This window comes from Rhinolophus sinicus, chromosome 14 (assembly GCF_057876585.1).
Source record: "Rhinolophus sinicus isolate RSI-liver-muscle chromosome 14, RSI-T2T, whole genome shotgun sequence".
In the NCBI taxonomy this organism is placed as follows: Eukaryota; Metazoa; Chordata; class Mammalia; order Chiroptera; family Rhinolophidae; genus Rhinolophus; species Rhinolophus sinicus.
This window is the reverse complement of record NC_142514.1, coordinates 54,767,028-54,793,984: the sequence shown is the minus strand read 5'-3', so window position 1 is coordinate 54,793,984 and position 26,957 is coordinate 54,767,028. Positions and strand designations below refer to the sequence as shown.

The 26,957-nt window shown below is 36.1% G+C and overlaps 1 protein-coding gene across 3 annotated transcripts in view; it reads right to left on the bottom strand.

The window, feature by feature from the left end:
* TNNI3K (TNNI3 interacting kinase) overlaps positions 1–26,957 on the bottom strand; it is a 294,785-nt gene that overhangs the window by 177,720 nt on the left and 90,108 nt on the right. For all 3 annotated transcript variants that reach the window (XM_088791202.1, XM_019743776.3, XM_074334949.2), the window contains 4 exons: positions 10,654–10,752; positions 6,412–6,550; positions 829–973; positions 638–742 (listed from right to left, as the gene is read on the bottom strand). In XM_088791202.1, coding sequence (XP_088647328.1) covers positions 638–742; positions 829–973; positions 6,412–6,550; positions 10,654–10,752 — 488 coding nt within the window. The remainder of the gene's footprint in view (positions 1–637; positions 743–828; positions 974–6,411; positions 6,551–10,653; positions 10,753–26,957) is intronic.

Here is a 26,957-nt window from a genome sequence, read left to right as displayed (position 1 = left end):
TTCTCTCCTTCCTTCCTTTTTTGTTACAACTTTTCTAAACCTAGCTGCTCCTTCAACGTGCTTTTCTACAGCAAAAGCACACTGCAAAGCACTCTCATGGATTCCTAGAAGGGCGCTAATGCCTTCTTAGGTATCTCAGTGGCCACCCTGACTAAGCCTTTACAGGCTGACAGATGGATGTCTTAGATAGGTAGCTACATTTGCACATAAGGTTTAAGTGCTAAGGAAAAAAGTGTCACATTTGATGCTGATGAATTCTGGTAATGAGATCCTTGTCGGAGGAGGATTATGGGCACTGCCCCTTTTGGCAGCTTTCTGCTGAGTGAAGTGGAATAGAAGCAATATGCTTACAGATGTTGCTATGCCTGTTGCCTTGGCAACATCAGTCCCTGTCTTTGTGGCTGCTGCCAGGAATGCAGCATCTGGCTCCGGCCCCATCTGTTGTATTAACGGCAGCATCTGCCTCTTCCTTTTCTTCTGTGCATCTAGCTTGGGCTCCTTGTCCTCTGCCCACCCTCTGCTCTAGCTCCCTGATTACAACATCTGCCATTATTTGTTCTGGCTTTATGTACACAACTGCAGGTGTCATAGGCTGTCAGCTAAGTTTAGTGGCTAGTGCACGTAAATATTCTTTTACCTGTGAAAAGCTGTTTCACTGAAGATGTTTTCCTTAGTCAGACTTTCTATTCCTGACATTTGGATGATCTCCTTGGCAACTTCAAATTTGCCATTGTAGCATGCCCTAGAGTTAAAGAAAACATGTTGATAATGGTAAAAAGGTACATGCCATATACCTGGAGGACCTATAGAACTATACATAATACTCACAGGTGCAAAGGGGTGTCTCCATAGATATTAACAACATGTGGCTGAACTTCCAAATCACTCTGGAGCAGGTACTTCACTATGTCATGGTGTCCGAAGCGAGAACAGAAATGGAGTGGGACGTGGTCTTCATTGTCCTGAGCGTTCACTGTCATTAACAAGAAAGGAAAAAGCATGTCACCTGGAATCCTCTGTTTCTCAGACTTCTCATGAGTAGTGTCAGGGACTTTTCTAAGTGCCTGAGAGACTCCTGGAAATTGCCAATTAATGACAATAATAAAGGAAATTAAGGGCAACCAATTTAAAATGTTATAATTATATTCTATTGCCTATGACCACATTAAACAGGCTTTCTTCTAGCTCCCATAAATTCTATGGAATGCACCTAATCAAATCTACCTTGCATACTGGAATAGTTCAGGAAACTACTAAACGCCTAAAAGGTACTCATGGCCTTAATTCCACAAGTATCTCCTTTCAAATTGATGTTTTTCCTCTGGAGAATGTTAAAAATTACAGCTCCTGGCCAGAGTGCCATCCCAGAGGTTTTGGTCCAATAGGTTAGGGTGGAGCCTAGCTCTCTGTATTCTTACAACACTGTTTAGAAGATTGTAATGTACCCTTAACTGAGAATTGTCATATTACAGTATAAAAAGCATGGTATAAAAAAACAAACAAACCAAAAAAGAAAATGAGCTTTAAAGTGAGGCAGACCTCATTAATTGTGTTACCTTAGTTATTTCACATCCAGTTCTTTACTCAGTAGTAGGCATTTGTCCTTCTCTTCGGCCTACACGCCTCGTAACCTCTTCTGCCATTTGGGGAATTCCCTATACTGAACGTACTCACCAGAGTACCAAAACCATTTTCTATCAAATGTGAAAATATGCTTTCCTAGTCTCCTTTGCAGCTAGGGGACAGGATTAGCAGAAGGTTATGCTGTTACTCTAGCATAATACTTAGCAGTGACCCTTTCACTCTACTCTCAACAGTGCCCTGGTTGGGACACTTATCTGTCGGATCCTCCAATCAACACTTCATATCAGACTCTGACATCGGAGCTGATGACGTCAACAAGAGGAGGCTAATCTATCCGGGCAACGCAGCAGTGGTGGAATAGCTCCAACCAGTTTCCAGCAGCAGTGATTCCAGCCAGAGACTCAGTGCCCTGCTCTGTTGGTGCCAGAATCACAACTGTTGGTGTGTGTGCCTAGCAGGGATGGCAGTGTATCTTCATAGGACATGTTCTGGAATGCGATTTTGGACATAGTTCTTCACTGTGAGGATTCAAAACCTGGCTTTCCAACCCTGTCTTGGGAAAGATTCTGCACACTGTTCGGTATCCTTTAATATATTCCTTTTAAGCTTAAATTACCAAGAGTGACTTTCCAATGCTTGCAAATGAGAACACCTGAGAGATACACACTCATTTCTCAACTAGTATTAAATGATCACTATGCACCAGGCACTGTGTTGGAGGTACTGACTTCTTACCCGTAATGATGGATGTAATAACACTGTTGTTGCAGGGGTGCTGAAAGGATTAAAGGAAAACACAACTGGAAAGGTTCGAGCAGAATGCCTGTCAAATATTAGACACTTAATAAAAATGTCTTCTCTCCCATTTTACTAATTTCCCTCTTAGAAACTCTCTAAGTCCAATAAGCTATAGATGGACAGAGTGTAAAGCTTCAAATAACTTACAAGCCAGTTGAATAGTCCAGAATTACAGGCCTCAAGTACTAGCAACTAAACACCAAACCACTAAATTCTGGATCTGCTCTAGCATAATTTTTAAAACTAAAATAACTGGATCAACTGGCCGATAGCCATTTGTTTTATTATTTGATTACTTTGTCCATCTGTACAGGGTGCTTTATTCAAAATTGAAAATAATGGCCCCTAACAAACTGCATTAATCCTCATTTAGTATCTATCTCCCTATCTATCTATCTATTTATCTATCATCTATCTATCTATCTATCTATCTATCTATCTATCTATCTATCTATCGGGTGCCAAAAAATGTATACACATTTTAAGAAAGGAAAACTGTATTAAAATTGTAATAATATATACTGATAACAAAATATGAATACAAGTCACATTTGACTTCTGCAATTACAAGAGGTGCTCAAAGTGGTTACCATCAGTGTCCAGACACTTCTGATTACGGCAAACTACTGCTTGAGCAACATTGACCAAAGTGTCCATTTGTATAGATTTTTGGGGCACCCTGGTATATTAGAAAGTATCCATAGAAACGAAGGAACTGGAGGGTAAAACATTTTTTTTTCTTTTTAATAATGGAAGATAGCAAGGGAAAGAAAGGGAAGATAATATTTAATTTAAAAAAATGTGCAAGTAGTTTATTACGACTGTTGTTATTATAATCATAATTTAACAGTTAATGAATACTGACATAGGACTTGTAGCTACTATATTTGTAAATAATGATACTTTGTTTATTTTTCTGCAAGATCTTAAACCAAAGGGAAATCTGTAACAAAATCTCTGAACTTCTCCTCCCAAGGCTGTTATTGAAAAATAAATCTTTGAATCTTTTCTATTAATGAGTGACTCGGAAAGACACCCTTCCTTTAGAAGAATATTTCTGGTTATTTTGATTATCTTCCTTTTTTCTTTTTCTTCCTTTTTATGAAACTTTTCCTTTGTTCACATTCTGTGGGAAGCCAGGGAAAGTCAATACTGTGAGTCAATGCCTGAGAACGGTAGGGAGTCCAGTGCATCCAGAGGTCACATAAGAGTTCTTGAGGTCCAGAGGGGACATTGAAAAGCAGAATGCAGCACAATCTTCCATTAATTCATAATTTGCCTTTGGCCATCTCTGGCCCCACCCAACATTATTCTCCTCTAAGTTAAATCAATAAACTTCAAAGTAGATTATCTACTTGGTGAATCACCTGCAGTGGCCTAAATTTTCTTCCCATCAAAGAAGATATAAATGCCAACCAAAGGGAGAAATGTGGATCAGACATAGAGTTTATGTGTATATACCTATATGTATGCTTCAGTCATGGTGATTTACTTAGTTTTGCCTTAGACTAATTTGCAAAGACAAAAAAATGTACATATTATTATAGCTCATCTTAGGGAAAATGAAATTTATGAGCAATATTCTATTTGCTGTAACTTAACATTGCATTGAGAGATTTAAATAAAGTAGAATTTCAAGCCAAAGGATACAGGTAAATCATAATTAGGAAAATATTTAGTGCCTAGTCCTCTACTTTGAGGAGCGTATGTATTCAGTAATGCATTTGAAAGAAAGATTGGATGAATGGATGGGTGAGTAGATGTTACTACTTGCTTTTATCTTTATTCATCTTAAAGATAAAATAAAAAATTACATATTAACTCAGAAATGTCAGCACATTCCATTAGTTTTCTAAAGCAACTCCCAATTGTGTCTTAAATAAATTTTCAAAAATAAATCAGTGTAATAATTCTGACAAGATATATTTTTAAAAATAAAATACTTCCTCTTACTGGCCATGCCCTAGAAATTTTTGTGACTTTCTACAATATCCAGTTCCATGTTAAAAGTACCATGGCATTTAACATGATGGTAACAACAAATGTAAAAATTCTGAATTTTACATATTGTAAGGACTGTATCACTATTTTCTTCTTATGGAGTCCAGCAATATTTTGACCTTTTCAAATCTCATTCAATAAGCATTACATTTCTCCTTTCTCACGGCCCTAAGATGTACAAGGAAAGAAGACTGGAGACTTAAAATGTACGTGACTGAATAGGTCAGTCTCCCAAACATGCTGAACTGAAGAGGTTGTTTTCAGAATTACATTTTGGTTAATTCTGTAACCTGAATTTCTTTTCATTTGTGACATTCTATTACCATGGAAACATACTATAAATGCCAGATTTCAAATTGTGATCCTTTTAGGGTCATTCATTTACTCTTCCTCCTATGTCCATTTACCACAAGCAAGATCAAGATCTAAGATAAATCATCTTGAGGCTTAGCTATATTTTAAAATATGTGAACTAGCTGATAATAAATTATGTGCAGTGTCCATTAAAACAACAGATCTTCTGGCTTATTCTTTGTAATCGGTTGAAGTGCAAAAGATACTAAAATATCAAGTGTGTATTAGATGAAAAAAAATTCTTTAAAATCTGAGTCATGCTCTCTTGATTTTTTAAAATGATTGAGTAGTGGGAGGCATATGTAGTGCTTGTGTCAGTCTGAAAGAAATTGTCAAAAATTATATCATATGATGCTGGTATGTAGGGGGAATGCAGGTACAGTGCACTTTTCAATGCTTTTGTGGAAGAGTCCTTTGATCCTGGAGACACGCTGATCATAAATGACATTCATTTTGACACCACTGAGCTTTGGAGTTGTGAAGAGGAATAAAAAGCTGGGGCTGACATCGGTAATAAAAGGAAAAAAGCAAGCAGTTCCTGACTCCTTGGAAGAGCGAGGCAGTTTCAAAAACACAATTATGTGTTCATTGATCACAGAGATGTACCTCTGCCCATTCTAAACTACCAGAATTAAAAAGACTATTTAAACAAGGTCCAAGGAACTACATTCCTTGTGTCCTGACAACAATAACACGGGTCATGATAATGCTATAGAGAAGATGCCCCAGTTATTGCACCTTGGCTCACAGAAAATGATACAAACTATGTTGCTCAAAGTTTGTAAAATAAAATGGCCCTGTTTCCAACATGGAAACTGGAAATTGCATTAACTTCTAGTCATAGTTGTCTCTGGGAGCCTTTGCATTTTCCTTATGAGTAAATGAAAACATTGATTACCTTTATTAACTGAATATCAGTTTCCATTTTGGACCAAGGAACTGGCAGTTCTAGAGCTTTGACAACCTCGTCCTTTTGGAAATGTGCATCATTTCTGCTGCAAAGGCCAGCAGCTCTTACAGCTGGGCTTTTAATTAGGTCTCTTGGGGGGTCAATGAAAGAATGTTGGATATGCCTCAGAGAATTTAATGACAAGATGTAACTTGGAGTGAATCTGTGTCAAAATAAAGTTTGTGAGGAAGAGAAAAAGAAAGAGAAAGAACTTTTTTCAATACTCTACTTTTAATCAATTTTCCAAACTTAATTTTATAATTTAAAAAATAAAAATGTTGTGGAAAATTCTATTCTGTTAACTCCACCTAAAATCTGTGTATTCTAAAGCTCTTTTACCCATGTATTTCACATTCCAACTCTATTTCCATTAAAAATAATAGTAATATCAAACATTGGGGAGAGTAGGGGGAATAACTGGAACTCTCATATATATTGCTGTGGGAGTGAAAAAAAGGTATAGATGCTTTGGAAAACTGTCTGGCAATGCCTAGAAAGTAAAATGCATGCATAGTCTTTGATCCAGTAATTCTATTCATTTATGTAAATATATATAAATGAATAGAATTTATATATATTCATTTATATATATATAAATTCCATTCATATATATATATGAATGGAATTTATTCAAATATATGATTATTCTCTAATAAATAAGGAAAGTATAAGTAAAATGTATACATGAAGTAAAATATAGTAAAGGTTTTCTAAACATATCTTACCATCTGCTTTGCTGCCTTCTTCCATCAAGAGTTTTGCAATGTTAAAGAACCCTTTTGCAGATGCTAGGTGGAGGGGCCTATCTCCAACTTCCCCACTTACATTCACATCAGCACCAAATTTCAAAAGGAGACGGGTTACCTAAAGGACACATTCATTTGAAATTAGTATCAAAAGTCAAACAATAATGCAAACTTTTCAGCAATATGAAAGAAGACGTATTGTTAAAGCCTTCTCTTAAGTTTTTTTACATGAAAATAACAGAACATCTTAACTGGCCTAAAGAAAAAGGAGTTTATTATTATATCACCTAACAAAAAAGTTCAAAACTATGGCAATTTCAGGGTTAGGTCTTCATTGTACATAACGTTTGAATAATCTTTTCCAGAGTCTTCTTCTACCTAGAGCCAGCAGTGTTTACTAGATTTGTGATTTTCACAGCAGCTCCATTCATCGGTCACTGATGGTCATCTTGCTACCGGACTGCTGGGTTCATTTCTGGAGGTTTTTTGGTAAACGGGAGACAGCTGTACTAGCCCTTAGCATCGTCCCCAAATAGCTGAGATTCACTTCCAAAGGGACAGAGAGAGGTGAAGTATTGAACAGCTTAGGAATCTTCCAGGGCTGTTTCAGAAAATTTATGGTATTCCTTTAAATACTTTGCATATTCACTTAAGGACCTTCCAAATAATTTCCCTAAAGCTGACATTTCAGAAATTATCACAGTGATCCCAAGAGGTAAGTTAGGATGCATCTGTGTCATTAAAATAAGTTATGGAAGGACCTCTCAATTGTCCTGACCACTGAGGTGTCAGCATAAAAGTGAATTAAAGACAAGTGCCCATCTGACACCCTACAAAATCTTTACATTATTGATTATTAGGGAGACCACTTCACGGACAGTGTAGATGCCTGACCACTGCACTGTGTACCTGAAGCTGAATAATATTGAAGGTTGACTATGATTTTATATATATATAAATCATAAATATATATATATTTAATCGTATGTATAGATATACACATATGGTCACAAAATATGGAGTACAGCATAGGGAATAGAGTCAATGGAATTGTAACAGCTATATACAATGTCAGAAGTGTAGTAGATTGGGGGAGAGGGCTATCACTTTGTGAAGGGTGTAAATATCTAACTATTACATTGTTTTGTACCTGAACTAATAAAAATAATTTTAAAAAGTGAATTAAAGCTCCAAAACTATTTTGACTTTCTATGTGGCATGAAATAAACATGTTTTGGATAGAAACCTCTCAAGAATATGGTACATATTTGATAGAAATTCTAGGCATAAAATTAGCTGGATGGACGAGGAAACTTCCTATTGAGGGTGCTGGGCAAGCAACAAAAGTTCTAAAATCAGGCTTCTACTTATTAGCTATGTCACCTTAAATAAATTATTTGAACTTTTGAAACTTCAGTTTCTTCATTGCTAAGATAGGAATAATAATAGTGCTATCTTATAGAGTTGTTGTGAGGGTTAAATAAGTTATTACACATAAAGCACTTAGAAAAGTATGTATTACTCAGTAAGTGTTGGCAGAAGTGGTAGCACCAATGTGGGACACGTGTATTTTATCCCTTTGTTGGCTAATGGGCAGACCAGCATTTAATTTAAGAGAATTTAGAACAGTAGAAATTTAGTCTCAAGAACCTTGCACTCCTAAGCACATATTTCCACTTACATGGACTCCATAAATTCTGATTATGTGACTTTATAATGGACAGATTTAAACTATTTTCAAATCGATTGTCTATTAAGCAGTATTATTATATACCTAGGAAATATTGCTCTTGGTACAAAACATCTACTCTTCCACTTAAAAATAAGTAAATAAACAAATGGCAAGGAACATGGCACATTAGGCACATTTATATATTGAATGTACCATTCTCCTGTCAGCATATTTTAGCAAATGACAATAGCATCCATAAATTACTTATGTGCTGTCTTCGCATACAGAAAGCGAGTCCCTTATCATAAAAGGGCCATCCACATTTTAGCATAATTTCATAAGAGTGTGACTATATATTCAGGGAAAGTAAACACATTTAGCTCTCTACCCAATATGCATAGACGCTCTTTATGTTTCTGCTGGGTGATGAGGTTAATCACCAAAGAAAATGACTCTACAGATAACATGCATTGTGTAATATCCTCTCTGTGCCTGTATCAGAAAAGTATGGGATGTTTTCATCACCTGGGCTTTTGGACCCTGTACTTTCAAAAGCATTTTCAGTGCCCAGCTCTCCAGTGCACTCCAGTGTACTCTGAGCAGCACACCAGTGAAATGAGCAATCTTCCCTAGCTATAGGTTGCACTTCACAGGTCTGAGAGTGTCCAAGCATATGCCAGCTAGAAAAGAAATAAAGGCACAATGACTAGAACAGCACAGAGACATAAGAAAGTCTGATTATCAATTCGGGATTGTCAGGCAGTACAATCGCATGACCTCTACAAAGGTATAAAGGTGTAATTCTGCTCTATAATTGAGTAAGCCTAGAGATCTAGGGATTTAAAATGCGGATGAGTGCAAATGGGATGTCGAAAGAATGGTACGTTTTGGTTTTCCAGTTACGTTTGTAATTCTGTTTTATTTGGTTCTATTTAGTTCCTTGAGTATAGCTAAAGGATGGTGTTTGAAAGCAGCATGTACACATGTTGTCTTTGTGGTATGTTACGGTTGAAAATCAATGGTCTTTGCAGTTAGAGCGTCTGTCCTTGAGTTCTAGCTCCACTCAGGCAAATGGCCTGGACTTCATGATTCTGTTCACTGATAGAAGAGGGATGATAAGAAGAGGCTCTTTGGTACAACAGAATGAATATGGACTTGGGGATCAGACAGCCCTGACTACATATTCCAGGTCTATTATTAGCTGCGTGACTCTGGCATGCTACCTGACCGCAGTGAGCTCCATGCGTATCATTCACTAGAAAGGGACAATGACAGCTAATTTCAGGGTTGTGGTAAATTAAAAAAAAAAATCCACATAAAGGTTATATCTTAACACAGCGCCTGTTCTGTAGTCTGAGCTCACTCATATCTTAAGTTCATTAGGTTGTCATGAAGGTCAAATGAAAATATTTATTTAATAAAAGTACATTGTAAACTTTAAAGCATTCTACACATAGTATCACTTTATCACAGAATATCAAATTTTATGAATATGTACCTGTTATATAATTATGTATTTAAAGCAAATTATATAATTAAAGCACATTTAGTGGCTTTTTCATTTATCTAGGTTATTCCATGTATTAGTTTCCCATTGCCACTGTAGTAAATTACCCAAAACTAACTGGATTAAAACAACAGATCTATTCCCTTGTAGTTCTAGAGGTCAGAAGCCTAAAACCGAGGTGTTAGTAGGTTGTATTCCCTCTGGAGGCTGTCATTTCCTTGCTTTATCAGCTTCGACAGACTGCCTGATTTCCTTAGCTTTTGGCCCCTTCTTGGATCACTTGAACATCTTGCTTCCATTGTCACATCTCCTATTACTCACTCCAATTTCCTGCTTTCTATACAAGGACCCTTGTGATTACCATCAGGTCCATGCAGATGATCCAGGGTAATCTTCCCATCTTAAGGTCCTTACCTTGATCACATCTGAAGAGTCCCTTTGAAAGTAACATTCATAGGTTTTGGAAATTAGGACATGAACATATTTCAGGCGACATTTTTCAGCTGAACACATCCCAAGCCAGTAGAAAAGAGGAGACCCAGTTTCTGAAAGATACCTTTTCTCGGAGAACTGTTGGAAAGGCCTTTGTGATTTGTTTTTTGGTTATTGTCACTAGCACCCGACACAGTGACAGTACGCATTTGCCAAACACTTTAAATTAATCTCTCACCATAGCAGCAACCCTGTGAGGTAGGTACTATTGATATTGTCTCTATTCTACAGAAGACGAAACTGAAGATTACATGCTCATAAAGCTAGGAATTTTCCAATCTCAGGCTGAGTGATTCCTGTGGCTGTACACCTACCAGTGTGCTCTACTGCCTCCCTTGTGTACTAAAACAGTCACTAAAAATGAATAACTCAGCAACTGTGATGTCTTTATAGACCTACAAGCTCCTCAAGGGTGGAGCTGATAAGAACATGTCAGAAAGAATTCAAAGGGTATCTTACATATGCGTTCTTTGAAGCTAGGGCAGTTCAACAAAAGCTTGGAATACTTAAGTGGTCTCCCAGCTTTCGGAAATCCTACTGTGAGGCTTACCTGTTCATGCCCGTAGTAGGCAGCAATGTGCAGGGGGGTGAAGAAAACTGCATCTTGAACATTGACATTAGCTCCGTGCTGCAGCAGTACATCAGCAGCCTGGAAAAGAAAGAGAGCTCAGGATCCCTATTTGGGGCACCTGCCCCTTGAAATTCATTTTACAACCACCATACATGAGCCTTCTTCAGGAATCACTGTCCTGAAACACAATGTCCTTCTATCGCCCCTCCCCAAAACCTCCAATGGCTTGTTTTTGCCTAGAAAATAAAGACCAAGCCCCTTACCATAATAACATTTAAAGTAGTCTCAATCTGATGGCATCCTTTTTAATGTTATTTCCCATTACTCGTTATACAATAAACCCAATTGTATAGTTAAACTGCATTCAGTTTCCTGCTCCTTTGAGTCTTTGTTCACACTATTTCCTCAGCCAGGAATTCTCTTCTGCCCAATCAATGGACACTTAAACTCAAGCTAAATGCCACCTACTCCAAAATTTCTTTGATTTCCCTCCCTTCATTGCCAACTGACTTATTGAAATTGTCTTCCCTGCCCCCACATCTCATCTAACTTTATTTCTTGCCATTTAGAACATTTAAAAATTGTATATACATGCCTCATTGCCCCTACTAAAGAGCAAATTCTTTAAGCAGAAAGTGTATATCAGATCCCTCTTTAAAATCCTACCCTAGCATGTGGCCAAGCAAATAGTAATCATTCCACAGGCATTTGTTGAGTGAATGTATGAGTGAATGAATGAATGAATGAATGAACAAATGAGCAGGTGAAAAACACTAGTAGGAGCTGCTGGCCAGCTGTCTTCATAGAAAGCTATAGATTGCCAACAAACCTGCTGACCCTCCAGGTTTCTTCTATTTCTAAAGACCCATCTCTAAATCTTTCTTCTCTGGAAAACTGACTAGAATAATTTCCTTAAGATATGTTCATTTTCGTTGTCGACTTTCCTAATACACTGTTTATTCTTCAGTTGGTCAAATAATATACACTTGGAAATTTTTTCTAAAGTCTGTTAGACTGAGAGGATAAAACAGGAAGATGGGATCTAAGAGCTCAAGGGACTTATACTCCAACATCTCTTCTGTTCCTACAAACAAGTTGTCTCCTAAGTCAAGTTTCCGTGCCTATTTGAATCCCAGCCCCTCAGAACTAGAGAGAGACCATGAGCATCATATATCAAACCCCTATGTTTAAAAAAAAGGAAGAAATTGAGAACTGGAGGAATTAGGAAATTTCTCAAAGTCAAGGAGCAAGGAAGTAAATCTTTAGTTTCTTGCTTCAAGCTATGTTTCTGAGTGTTCCATAGTTTTAAATAGTTCATTCATTAATCACCCATTTATTCCTGCATCAAACACAATTTATTGAGCATACATGAACTAAAAATGTTATTTTTACATGGTTATCCTCATAGATTATTCAATCCATGCAATAGTATTAGAACTGATTATAATTTTCATACAAAGGGATAATGAATTCTTGTTGGAACATCTAAAATGTCTGGTGGGTCTCAAAATATAAGCAGGCATATATATTTCTGTACATTTCCAGAACAATGTTTTTGCTGATATTTGGATATTGCTGACTAATGATTAATAGAATACACAATGTGTACAGTGAGTTGTTTTCCTAATAAAAAAATTAAGACCCCAATTAGCATTTATTGAGGGCGTATTATGTATCAGGCCCTGATCGAAATGCATACATGGTAATTGTTTCACCCCAAAACACAGGAAAATAGATAGTACTCTCTCATTTTGAAGGTGAAGAAACTGAACCTTGGGAAGGCTAGGTAACTTATGAGGTCATATAGCTAGTAAGGGTCAGAACTGGAATTCATATCTAGGTCAGTTTGACTTCAAAGTTTCTTTCCATCAAGCCCCTCCTGTGACCTTGATCTCATTAACACTAACCTTTAAGTAAACGAACTAACTGACTCAATCTCAGATAAGAGGGAGCTTTCTGTTAGTTAGAAGCTTTGTAGATTCAGCTTGAAAATGAATGCCAGAGCCATTTATAACAAGTGGTTGGTATCTTATACTTCATATGCCTGAAAGTTCAACCTTAGGGACCTTTAAAAGAGGTCACTAATGATCAAGGTAAATGAAGCTTTTTACAATTTCTCTTATTTTAAATATAGCATAAAATAGACAGTATGAATTTTTATAGTAAAAATGACTCTCAAATGTTAACATGTAGAGCCACTTTTTTAGGCATGGTTCCAGAACTTACTCACATTCTAAAAGATAACAGCTCTTAGGCTTCAATAAATAGTACAAAGCAATTTTTTTTCCCTCATAAGTTTGCACTTATCCAGTCATTCAGAAGGTCACTCTTTGGCTGAACATTCATTAATTATGAAGCGTTGGCTTTCTGAGAAACTGTCAAAATGTAAGTTTTAATGAAACCATACAGTCATTATTGAACTGTAGTCTTTATTTGGTTTGTTTTAAAATTCAAGGAAATATTTGACCATTGAGAGTAATGCATATTGGAATTATCTGAATAATTTCATGTTATTTATATGAGTAGAATGTATTTATTGATTTTTATTATTTTTGGAGTCATTATGGTGACAGCGTCTCCCAGCAATCTTATGGGAATATAATATATTGTGATGTACAAATATGCAAATCATATGGCTAAGACAAATATACTTGTATTAACAGTTAGGTTGGAAAATGTATGTATTAAACCATTTTATTCATGCTTCCTCCTAGTCCGGAACCTGCAAATGTTGATAAGTCAACTTCACATTCTCTCTACTATATGAAGCCCCATGAAATCAGAGATTGAGTCTATTTTACTCACCACTACGCTAAGTATATGGTAGTTATCCAAATAATTATTGAATTGAACTAAATTTCTAGTAAAAAAAAAGGAATATATATCTACTATCCGAATTTAATCATTAACAAGTAGGACCTAACTATATGATAGAAATTTTAAATAATACAATTGTACAAACATTTATTGATCACTTATTTCAAATTAACCTTGAGCAAACCTCCAGTGCCAGGAACTGTGATTGGAATTTTACACACGTTATTTCATTAAGACTTTCGCAGGGCATAAAATTCTGTTGCCTTAAAAATTTTTAAGAAAATACATAGTTTTCATTTTTTCCCTCAAAAGCAATAGAAAAACTACTAGTGAAATTGTAAACCAGAAACAATTCTTATCACAGAAAGGCTATCTTAATCTTTAAACTTTTTAAGGAAATGAACTTAAGTACCATATCTAAGTATCATACTTAGATTTGTATAACTGGTATATATCAGTATTTCTATTAATAAGAACCAAGATTCAAATATGGGTTAAGTGGTTATTTTATGAGCACAGAAAATGGATCAGAGCTCTTTATTTTGATAGTAGAGGGATTAATATATAAATTATTCCTTACAGATAGTTTTATTTACTAGTTGACTCCCAAGAAGATCCAAGTGGAATCTCTTCAATTTCTAGGTTGTAATTTAAAATTTGTTGCACATTTTGCACTTTTTTCCTTGAAAGACTCCTTTCTGAATGATATCTTTTTTCCAGAGAACTATTGTAAAGGCCTTTGTGAGTTGTTTTGTGGTTATTGTCACTAGCACCAAACACAGTGACAGTAAGCATTTGCCAAACACTTTAAATTAATATTTCATCATAGCAGCAACCCTATGAGGTAGGTACTGTTAATATTTTCCCCATTCTATAGATGACAAAATTGAAGATCACGTGGTCATAAAGCCAAGAATTTCTGTTTCCTCTTTTCTATGTCAGCCACATGCCCAGTTTCCAGGTCAAGCTCAGTTCCTATGTTCTCCATGAGAACATTCTGTAAAAATATTTTACTGTATTGATCATTTCTTTCTCTGAATGCTTATACTACTTATCCTCACAAATTAGTCTTCCATTGATTATAACTGTGGATAAAGTATTATTGTATAAAATTTTAAACTTTTTTTTTCATGTTCTAAACTTGTCTCAACAAAGTATAAGAAGTTTTGACTCCAGGTAAAAAGATTTTTCACCTGAGGCACTGCAATTTAATCCTTCTGACTAAAATAGCGAGAAGTTATTCTTTAAAATTCCAGAGATGCTGAAAGTAATGCCTGTGAGAGCAAAGACCCTCATTGTTCTTTTTTTGCTGAATGTTTCTCCTATAATATGAGTTCGGCTTATTTGTCTTGGTCCCATTTAGCTCCCCCTGTATACTTCATCTTATGAAAGGCATTAGAAGTGATGAAGAAGAAAAAAATGACCACATCAAGAATGTCCTGTGGAAGAGAAATAGAATAAGGTAAATTCTAGATGAAATGAAATGGCAATCAATCTCAGTTGAAATTGCCAAAATTAAATATAGTGTCTTATACCGAGCAAACATTAAATAAATATCTACACGTTGAAATCACATTTTTACTTTGCTTTCAGTGGAAGCCCATTTCCTATGACTTCTTTGGAATCTTCCTCAAATTGATGATTATATCAATGATTTCCTTAGGATTTTTTAGTTTGTTTAATGCCACACTTTTCTGTATGCCTTTATCTAACCTTTATTATTGAGACTTTTAGAGAGCAGTACCATGAGGTCATACTGGGATAGTACCTATTTCCATTTAGTGGAAAATCTATACTAGCAAAGCTTTAGAGGAAGATATTTAAAAAAATCTATGCCTAATGAATTCAAAATGATCCCAAAGACATTAGTATGCAAGGTGTTTTAGATTTGATATTTTCCAAATTTTTCCAGTTCTAACATTCAATAACTAGTTCTCAACTGTGTGCCCTCAAACTATTGCTCTCTCTCCTAAACTTTACAGACAATTTCTTTTAAGAGTAGTCAACATGTTTTGTCCCCATTTCCTCACTTCCTAGTCACTCTTCAGATAACTGTAATCTGGCTTCATATTTCATGACTTCAGGAAAATTGCTCTTGAAAATGACATCAAAGACCTAATTGCCCTTCCAATGGACACTTTAGTCTTTTCCTAATTTTAATACTTCTCCAGTGTTTGTTACTATTTGTCTGCTCCTTAACAGCCTATTCTCCCTTAGATTGATACCATATTCTTTGAGTTTGCTCCCTTCCTCTCTGTCAACTTCTTATTCCTTTATAGGGTTGCCTCTTTGTTCATCTCTTAAGTATCTAAGCATTGCTTTTTCCTCCCTGACATTGTGTTTCCTTTCGATCTCCTTTGTGTGCTTTAGTTTTCTTGTATTAATTAAGTTACTACAATCAAAGCATTTAGCACAGTGCTTGGTATGTAACAGTAAGTGTTCAATAAGTGGTAGCTATGAGGTATCTTGCTCTATACATTCCCGGGTTGATTCCATCCATAACTCTTACTACTACTTCTACTGCTGCTACTGCTACTACTACAGCACGCACATACATTTGTCTCTCCAGCTGTATGGGTTTTTCCCAGACTTCCTCCAACACAGGGCCTACCGTCTTTGGCAACTGATAGTTGTATTATGTATTTCCTTTCCACTCTACTTCCCAACCACCATTTCCATAGGTTGAGACAGTCCCCTGCATTAATCTCATCTTCATCACTTGCCCTCTGATTCTTGTTAATGTGAATGAGGCCTTTGAAGACAAAGGGAACAAATATTTCTTAAATGTGTGCTATGAGAATATCTATATGAAATAAGTGAGAATATCTATCTCATTTAATGCTCACAACAATCTTATGGAATTGTTATTAACAGCTCCATTTGAAAAGTAAGAACAATGAAGTTCCAAATTATTCAGCTTTAAGGAAAAGCATCAAAGTTTAAATTCAGGTCTATGGAAGTCCAAAGCACCACACTACTCTATGCTGTTTTTTCTTCTCATGTGTGTTATTATTGGGGGCCAACAAGCAAATTCCTTGCCATCTCAGACAGTCCTGTAGAGGATGTAGCTCTTGGTTGATGTTACCTTTCATCAAGCATTTTTAAGGATGGCCATATAGGCAACATTATGAGTAAGAATGATCTTGAGTATGAAATTGTTCACAGTCTACTAAAATAAAAAATGAAGTTAAAACTTCTTCTAACTAGAAGTTGTGTGTTAGGGATCTTGAAGATTCTTAGATAGTATGATGGGAAGTTTAGGATTCTTCCTAAAATTTTAGCTTATAGGGACTCACCGAGGGATTTTAAGCAGGAGCAAAGTATGTTCGGATTAGCATCTTAAAGGGATCCTTCTAGAAATAATATGGAAAATGGCTTGTAGATGGAGCAAGGCTGGAAGCAGGGTGATGCAGTAAGTTACAAAAGGTGAGATAAGGGTAAAATTAGCTGAGGTAATAGTAGTGGCCTGGAGATGGAGAAAGGATTTTAGAGATATTAAGATGGTAGAAGCACGTGACTCAGCATATGGGAGGACTGAGAATGGGGAGAGATGATAACACATCAACAAATGACACTATAAAAGAGGAAGCCTATAACAGAGGATGAGCATGAAAATAAAACTTGTCTACTTCATGAATTTAGGAAGTAGAACTATCACCTACAGTTTTTGTCTCTCAGATTAATCACTTGCAATAGCAAGTTTCTTCCAGTTCCCCTTGGAATTGCAAGTTTGACTTCTGCAATTACAAGACATGCTCAAAGTGGTTACCATCAGTGTCCAGACACTTCTGATTATGGCGAAGTACTGCTTGAGCAACATTGACCAAAGTGTCCACTTGCATACATTTTTTTGGCATATATATAATCACTTTTTTTTGACACCCATTACAAATGTTAGGTGAGAACTCTCTACCATGTAGTTACAGAATTTTTCACTTATAACACTTATAACATTGGCTGAATATTTTTGTAATGACTTTTTTTAAACAATCTAACATAGCTCTAATTAAATATTTGAGTATAAAAACCTGTTGGAAAATAGTTTCTTCAGGCTGTCAAAGAAATGAGGTTCCCTTATGTGATCTTACTCTTATTATCTCAGGTTAAAATTAAATGTGGTCTTAAAATTTCTCAGAAAATGATTCTATAAGATGGTATGATCAAAGAAATTAAAGGGAAGGTCCATATTCTTAACTTGTAGAAATAAAACTTAAAGATATAACTTGTAGAAATAAAACTTAACTTGTAGAAATAAAACTTATGTACATACAATAAAAGAATTCCATTGATGAAATAAATGTATCACTTCTCAGGAAATTATAAGAATATAAGTAGAAAGCCAATGGATGAAGAAGAGTGATGAGAGAGAATCAGTGAGGTCAAGGCTGGAGATACAAGTGGTATCACTTCATAGAGGTAATAATTGAAGACAGGAGATAGCATCACTTTCGTAAGGTATGAGGAGAGATATCTGTGGGATATTTATGGCTAAAAAGTGAGAAGTAAAGGAGCCAGCAAAGGAAAGAGAAGAGTCATCCAAGAAGGAAAACGAGAGCAGAGGAATGCCTATTAAGCCTATGAAAGAGACATTTTTAAGACAAGTAGGGAAAATTTTCTGAGCCTTCCAACTCATCATCACCTTGTTGTGCTACTTGTTCCTTATATACACTTTTTTTGGGGGCGGGGAGGGCAGCAGTTCCTTATGTGAGGGTCTTATTTTTAAATCCCTGGCTGAGAAAACAGGCTTTCAGTGTTCACTATGTTATGAATATATCATGTTCTATGCATTTCAAGAGCCACATTTTTTTTTTCTTATGAGATTTATTTATATAGCTTGCCAAAGGCCCACCTTTTTTCACTAGATTACAGTTGAAAAGATTTGAAAATTGGAGCACAAGTTAGGGTCTCTGTCAGTGATGTTCTTCCCCACACTGTACACGACCTGGATATCATAGTCACGAGGAGAACAAGTACAACCTGAGAACCAACTTTCTCATGACTTTTCTTCTCCAGCCCAAGTAACCTGTTCCTGCATTTTCTTACAAGAAGTACTTCTGCCAAAACATTCTGAAAACAAGTGATTTGCCTCTACTTGAAAAATCAACTTCTAATTATGCAGGTGAATTGGAATCAACTTATAGAACATAAGAAGTAATGCATACAGATTTTGTCTCTTAGAAAAGACTAAGTAATAAGAATCCTCCTAAATATTATACCAATGGTCAGTAAATTTTCAGCAGCTGGACTTTAAAAACAAAAACATTAAGTCTCTAACATCAACAGTTAAGTTTCAGATTTTAGGGCTAGCCCTATTACAAGCACATATATGGAATATTTAGTGCTCCCTTTTTATGAATTTTCAAATTAATTAAGCCAGAAAACTCACTGATGAACTGCAAAAATACTACCTTAATCCGTTTTGGAATAGCAGATGTCAGCAATAAATTGTATCCTATAGGTTCTTTATTTAACAATATAATTGAAAATGTTGGTCTGCAAAAACTTAGAATAAGTGACACAATGAAATTAGTAAATCCACAGTTGTAAAAATGTTTTAACAGATTATGAAACACTAAGTATTCATGAGTATAGAAATCAATTATAGATAACTTTATTTCTAGAGAAGGAGTTTATTAAAATGAAATCTAGTCACAGAGCTATTATCAGGATAGAAAATAGTAGGCATAATGGTAGTAAATGCATTCACCATTACACTGGTCATGTTAAACTAAGATGAATACAGGATGGTTAATAATAGAAGACTGCAATAACAATAAAAAGAAGCATGGCATCAATTCTGCCCAAGTAGTTTTGGCTTCAGGAAAATAAAGAGCCAAGAAACAACTGCAGATGTAACTCAAGCCCAGACTTATAAATCCCATCACATGGCTAGCAAATGACATAACCACAAAAAACTCTGGGAGGTTGATTCCAGAGCCCATATGTCTACCTACTATGTTATACTACACTGCTATAGCCCAAACCATTGCTTTAGGATCCGTTTTTCAAACAGTTTTTTTCTTCCAAACTTTTATTTAATGAAATCAGTGAATTGTCTCCCTTTTGGTTCTTGAAATAGCAATTACCTCATTCATTTACATCTTGTAAGAGGCTGTAAGCCAGGGGATGCAGTTAAGGCACATTGACATTCCTGACTTACAGAAACTGTAAGATAATAAATGTTTGCTGTTTTAAGTCACAGAGTTTAAAGGACAACTTCTTATGCAGCAACAGTTAGCTAATATACCAGTGCCTCTCAATTCATTACTAAAAATATCCATATGAGAACTGACTTCTACATTAAAATAGTTGAATACTGGAGGTCCTTCAAGATGGTGGAGTAGGTAAATGCTGTGCTTACGTCCTCTCATGACCATATTAAAATTCAACTAAACTACAGAACAACCATCAATGAGAATCACTTGAAGTCTAGCTGAACTGAAGTCCTCCAAATGAGGACATACAGAAGAAGCCACCTCAAGGCTGGTTAGAGGGGCAGAGAAGCTGAAGGGGCTGGTCCCACACCAACATGGGACCATTAAAAATCAGGAAGGATATCTTGGCTGTGGAGGTCTCCCCTACACCATGAGGAGCAAGAGGTAAGAGTCCTACATCAGGCTCCCCAGCCCAGGACTTCAGTGTTGGGGAGAGAAAGAAGTCCCTATAACATCTGGTTGTGAAAACTAGTGGAGATGGTGGCTGAGTGAGATGGAGGGTGGTTGGAGTCCCAGGTGCTCGCTCCTCTTGAAGGGCCTACACATGGACTTACTCGCTAAAGGACTCACTTACTCTAAGCTGCAGTGCTGGGGCAGCAGCTCAAAAGGCACCAGGGACATAAGGGGAGGAACTGAATTATCTGGATTCAGGTTGAGGCCTGGAAGAGCAGCTTTTTCCCAGACAGAGGAGCTAGTGGAAGACATTGTTTCTTTGTTGAGCCCTCTCCCTTGCTGGTGTGCAGATGAAAGCAGATGCCACAACTGAGTCTCTGTCAATCTGCGGACACTGTTAGCCCTACCTTGGTGTTACTGAGGCCCCACCCAACCTGTGGGCTTACCTGAGCTGCTTGCAGTGGCTTTTCTGTAAAAACAGACTGCTTTGCATGCTCATGCTGCAGACTTTCTTAAAATCTCTCGAAGGTTCACAAAAAAACAAATAAGCAACTTCTGGCTTTAGCGTGTCCCGTATCTCTGACTGAGAATTCCTAAGCAGGTGTTGGCCATCTATGGAATGCTTTGTAGCTCATGCCAGGTGGCCCCAGGCAGGTCACATAGTGTGGCTGAATTTGGCCTGTAGCAGGTCACTTCCCTGGACACCCCGAGGCTGTCACGCCCAGTGGCCAGCTTCAGACTGAGCCACAGCATAACCTGCCCACCTCCAAGCTTGGCACACACAAAGGGCACACTGGGCAGGCACCAAGCCCTGCTAAAGTGAATCCTACTCTATAGGGTCAGCCCCTGCATCACAACTCCTCCACTGTAATCACAAGTAGTCCTCACAACCAATGAACCCATGGGTCAATCCCTCCCACTGATGTGCAAACAGGAACCAAGGCTCAACTACAACAGGAGGACACACACAACCCACACAAGGGACACACCTGAAGCACCCAGCTTGGGTGACCAGGGAGATTGCACAACTGGGCCCCACAGGACACCTATTACATGAGACCACTATACTAAGACTGCGAGACATAGCGCCTACCTAATACATAGAAAGAAAAACACAGGGAGGCAGCCACAATGGGAAGACAAAGAAACATGTCCCAGATAGAAGAGCAGAATAAAGCTCCGATAAAAAGAACTAAACAAAATTGAGACAAGCAATCTACCAGACACAGAGTTCAAAACACTGGTTGTAATGATGCTCAGTGACCTCAGGGAGAACTTCAACAAAGAGATAGGAAACAAACATAGAGATAGAAATCATAATAAAGAACCAGTCAGAAATAAAGAATACAATAACTGAAATGAAGATACAGGAGGGAATCAACAGTAGATTAGATGAAACAGGATCAAATCAATGATTTAGAAGATAAGGTAGCAGAAAACACCCAAATAGAACAGAAAAGAAAATAATCCAAAAAATGAGGACAGTTTAAAGGGCCTCTGGGATAACATCAAGTGTACCAACACTGGCATCACAGTGGTACCAAAAGGAGAAGAGAGACAGCAAGGAATTTAAAACCTATTTGAAGAAACAATGATGGAAATCTTCCCTAACCTGGCAAAAGAAATGGATACGCAAGCCCAGGAAGTGCAGAGAGTCCCAAACAAGATGAAACCAAAGAAGCCCACATTAAGTCACATTATAATTAAAATGCAAAAAGTTAAAGACAATAAAGAATCTTAAAAACAGCAAGAGAAAAGCAATTACTTACCTACAAGGGAGCTCCCATAAGACTGTCAGCTGATTTCTCAACAGAAACTTTGAAGAACAGAATGGATGGGCAGGAAATAGTCTATGTAATGAAAAGAAAGGATCTACAACCAACATTACCCAGCAAAGCTATCATTTAGAATTGAAGGAAAAATAAAGAGCTTCCTAGTCAAGAAATAGCTAGAGAAGTTCATCACCACCAAGTCAGTATTAAAAGGAATGTTAGAGGAACTTCTTTAAGACCAAAAGAAAAAAAAAAAAAAAGAAAATCCAAAATATGAATTGTAAAATGGTAATAACTACTTATTTATCAACATTTACTTTAAATGTAAATAGTTTAATTCTCCAATCAAAAGACATAGGGTGGTTGAATAAAAAGAAAACAAGACCCACACCTATGCTGCCCAGAAAAGATTCACTTCAGATCGAAAGATATGCACAGACTGAAAGTAAAGGAATGTAAAATGGTATTTCATAAAAATGGTCATATATAAACCTGCAAAATGATCCAGCCATTCTACTCTTAGATATTTGCCCAAGATGAATGACAGCATATGTCCAACAAACACTTGTACAGAAATCTTCATTGAAGCTTTACTTGTAATCACTAAAAACTGGAAACAAGTCAAATGTTCACCAATGGGTGGATAGCTAAACTCTGTACGTGGAATATCCAAATAATGGAATACTAGCTATTCATTGACTACACATTTCATCTCATAATTTATCATGTAACTAACATTTAAATTTTTCACATTTATTGATCTTCAACTCTCCACTTCCCATTCTACACACACATACACACATGATATTCTTTCATTGTTCCCCCAGTACAATGAACTGGAAATCCTTTATCCAGTTATTGACACCAGAAACACAGGAGATTTTGTTGACATCATCTTCCTCTACACCCCCTTTACATTAATTTGATTTTACCCTCTAAATATTTTACAAATCTGTTCTTGTCTCTCCATCCTTATTAAAACTACTCACACCCTGGCAACCAATAGAGATTATTACACCTCCTAATACATCTCCCTGCATAAATTCTTCCAGTTTAGTTTATTTTTAACATTGCAGCCAGAGTTGCTTTCTTAGCAACCGGAAATCTGACATGTTACCCCTTCTGAATGGCTTCTCATTGCTTTTAGGAGGGAGACAGAACTCTTTAACTCATTTTATCATCCAACCCAGGGAGAGTAAAAGGGGGTTCTCTTAATTATACCACTCCAACAAGCATAAACCAAAACTTTCTTGAGGAATCAGGGATATGTTGTCATTCTACAAATAAGTCCATTGGTCACCTGAACCCTAACATTTTTCTCCAGGTCCTTCTTTTTCCATCACATCCCTGAACTCTTTCAGCTCCAGCCAGCGCTCTCTTTTACTCTCCTCACAATATTTCCTATAGTCAGAAAGATTTCACCTATTACCTCTGCCTGAAAAGTTCTCTTTGAGTCTCAAATGCTCATCTCTTTCATGGAGATAATAATTTTACCTACGTTGCAGGTTTCTTTTTAAGGATTAAGAGTTAATATACGTAAATGACTTAGGACATAGCACTAAAAGTAATTCTTACTTCTCCCATTGCTTCTATCATTATGTTTCTTCTTCTGTTCAGCTGATTAACATCTACTGAAGTCCTTGAGTTATAAACCAAATTATCACATTCTCAGAGATTCTCTCGCAACATTCAGGACTATGGCATATCCATTCAACAAATATTAACTGTGTGTCCGCTATGTGCTAGGCAGGCCCTGTGCTGGGAACTGAGGATAACAAAGAGAAAACAGCAATAACAGAGTCTGTGTCTTTGTTGAGCTTATAACTTAGCACAGGAGATAGACAGTAAAGCAAAATAAATAAATGATAGACTGTGTTATATAGTGATCAGTACTGGAGCAATATATAGCAGAGATTACAGAGTTCCAGAGGTTTGATGTTTTAGTTTAATAGGATGATCTGGAAAGAACTTATGGAGAAAATTACATTTGAACCAGGACCTTAAGAAGGTAAGAAAGTAAGATATTCAGTTACTAAGGAAGAAAGTCTAGATAGAGAGAAGAGCCATCCAAAGGCATGAGCATGCCTGGTATGCTTGCGGAATTTAAAGAATGACTAAGAAAAGAGTGAGAATTACAGGTAGAGAGGACATGAGTACTTCCGCTTTCTGAATGATATGGGGAGCCTTTGCACCAGAGGAGTGACATGATCTTCTATTTTAAAAGGCGTACTTTACCCTGTCAGAATAGGCTGAGGAGGAAAGGGCAGAGAAAGGGAGACCAAATTACCCTCTGTTAGGCATAGCACCATGATGACCTTCATAGCTCTTATCACAGTGGCAATTTTATGTTTTGTTTGATTGCCTGTCTTTTCCACCAGACCGTAAGCTTCATGAGGCTAGCAATTATATATAATGTTATTCACCATTAAACTACCAGTGTCAAACACAAATCTTGGAACCCATTAGTTCCTCAATAAATAATTGTAGAAATTACTGAGTGAAAGAAAAAAATGAATGTATATTATTATATTCTGATTTTTGATAACAGATTACAAGCTCCTAGATGCCCTTTAAAAAGATATATATCTTTCAATTGATACAACTAGCCTATGTTCTTTTGTATAAGTGCTCCACAAACATTTACTGACTTAATTTGCTCTTCCCTAGTCACTTTTTACATCTTGTACACCATAAATTTCCTTGAAGAAAAATGTGAAGAAACAAAAGAAAACTACTAGAAAGTCAAGTTAAGCTAAGCTTTAAAAAGTCTAATCAGAGAATGCAACCTCTTAAGGTTTACAGATTTCTGGAAACTATGAAACACACAAGGGAAAACCAACGATGGACTTTTTTCTTTGTCTTTTGGGAAATAAGACTTGATAATTGAAGTTTATTTATAATCATAGCTGCAAAATTGCCTCTAGGAAAACAATAATAATGGGGCAAGCTATCTTATGTTCTTGCAGATCCAATTAAAAAAAACCCCAAAAAACTAAAACTTGCTCATATTTGTCAAAAATACACTGATAGAACCAAAGCTACAGTATTTACCAAATCAAGTCCCAGCCCAGTTTATTGACATTGTAATATACAAATGTAGGCATTAATTAGTTGACTGAAATATAAATAATACATTTTTTCCTGCTTGAAGATACATGATAAATTTTGTATACACAGTCCATATATTATTTACTTGTATTTTTAAAAACATTTAAAAAATATTTGCTGGGATTAATATGTATGTTTTTAAACCCCAGGCTTAGTAATATTATTTAAACGACACCAATAACGGAGTCTTCACTGTCTCTAACTACTTTTTCTTCTCTAAAGACACCTTTATTTGTAAAGTTGCTGGTATGAGCTCTTTCACTATGTAACAAATTCCCACTACTAAAACCAAACCAAACCTAATTTCTTTTCATGAACAATTTGTATGCAAATAATGGGGCATATGCAACATTAATAAAACAGAAAGGTTCTAATGAATTGTGCCTCCTTTCCAGAAATTGTGCCTCCTTTCCTTTAATACGTTTGTGTTTTGGTCACAACATGGAAGTTTAGTAAAAGGTGTCTTGTGATTTTTTTCGTTATTGCACATGCAATAAGGTAGAGACATAGGACACACGTTTCAATTTCTTTCCTTTGACCTGTTTCTCAAATAGAAACTATGAATGACCCAAATAACTTTTCTGAGCTCTAGAAAAATATAACATATAGCTTAAGAGGCTGTGGAGTATCATCATTATTATTTCACCAGAGGGGCTTTCCCCCCACCCTCACCCCCAGTTCTAATCAAATTAGGGAGAACAGAGACAATTATATAGACAATTTTCCATTCTCTATCTTTAATTTAATTATGATTTCAATCATTTTCCTGCTAAGAACAATTTTCAGCAATACTTATGAAATTTTATGAAAAGTAAGGCCAACATCATGGTATGCAAACTGTGCATCCCCACAGCGTCCTGTATTTAAAATAGTCTCATGCTTGTTTTAATGCTCTACTGTTGCTATCTTGAAATCATCCCTATTTTTATTTTTATTTTTTTTAGCAAGGGGCTTTATTTTTTTTCTTCATTGTAACACGTAAATTATGTGGCCAGTTCAGATACAAAGCAAACTGACTAGGCCATTCTTTAAGCAGACTAATAATATAAAAGTTCTGACAAAGAAGAAACAATTATGGAACCATAATTGTTTCGGTCCCAAAACAGCAGCTGAAATAAATGATATAACAACAAATAAAATAGAAATAAATGACAAAGAAAGTGAGAATTTGTGGCAAATATTTTTAATAAAGTTTTCCCTGTTCCTAATTAAATTAAAAATGTGTATTTTCAGTGCCATACAAAATGAGTCCTAATCATAATCAATCAAGAAAACATTTAGCGGTTACCAGAGGGTAAAGAGAGAGGGGGTTCGTAGAAGAAGGTAAATGGGGTCAAATATATGGTGATGGAGGGAGAACTGACTCTGAGTGGTGAACACACAATGTGATATATATATATATATATATATATATATATATATATATATATATATATATATATATCACATATGTATATATGTATATCTGTATCTATATATATATACATATATAGATATGATATACTACAGAACTGTACACCTGAAATCTATGTAAATTTACTAACAATTGTTATCCCAATAAACTTTAATCTTAAAAACAAAACATTTATCCTGAAGCTTTTCTTGCTTTTTCAGTCCCTTTGAAATATGCCCTTAAGGTTCTAGCCTCTCACCAAAGACAATGAAAAACTATATATGTGAGGAAGTATAATTTTCAAAAGATTTATCTTATTGACGAGGAATCTTGGGAGTAATCTTTTTGAAAAGCCAAATTTAGAAGTTGAAATACTGAAGAATAAACATAAGCAATGGCCTTTCTCCTGTTGGCTTCCTTGAGGTAATCATTCCAAAGGTCCTCTCTCTTTGGCTGTACATAATTTTGATTAGGAACTCAGTCTTTGGGGCCAGACAGCTTGGGTTGAATTTGGACTTTGATACTTAAAAGCTTTGTAATTTGGTGTAAATTAGTTAAGCTCTTTGATCCTCAGTTTCCTCATAA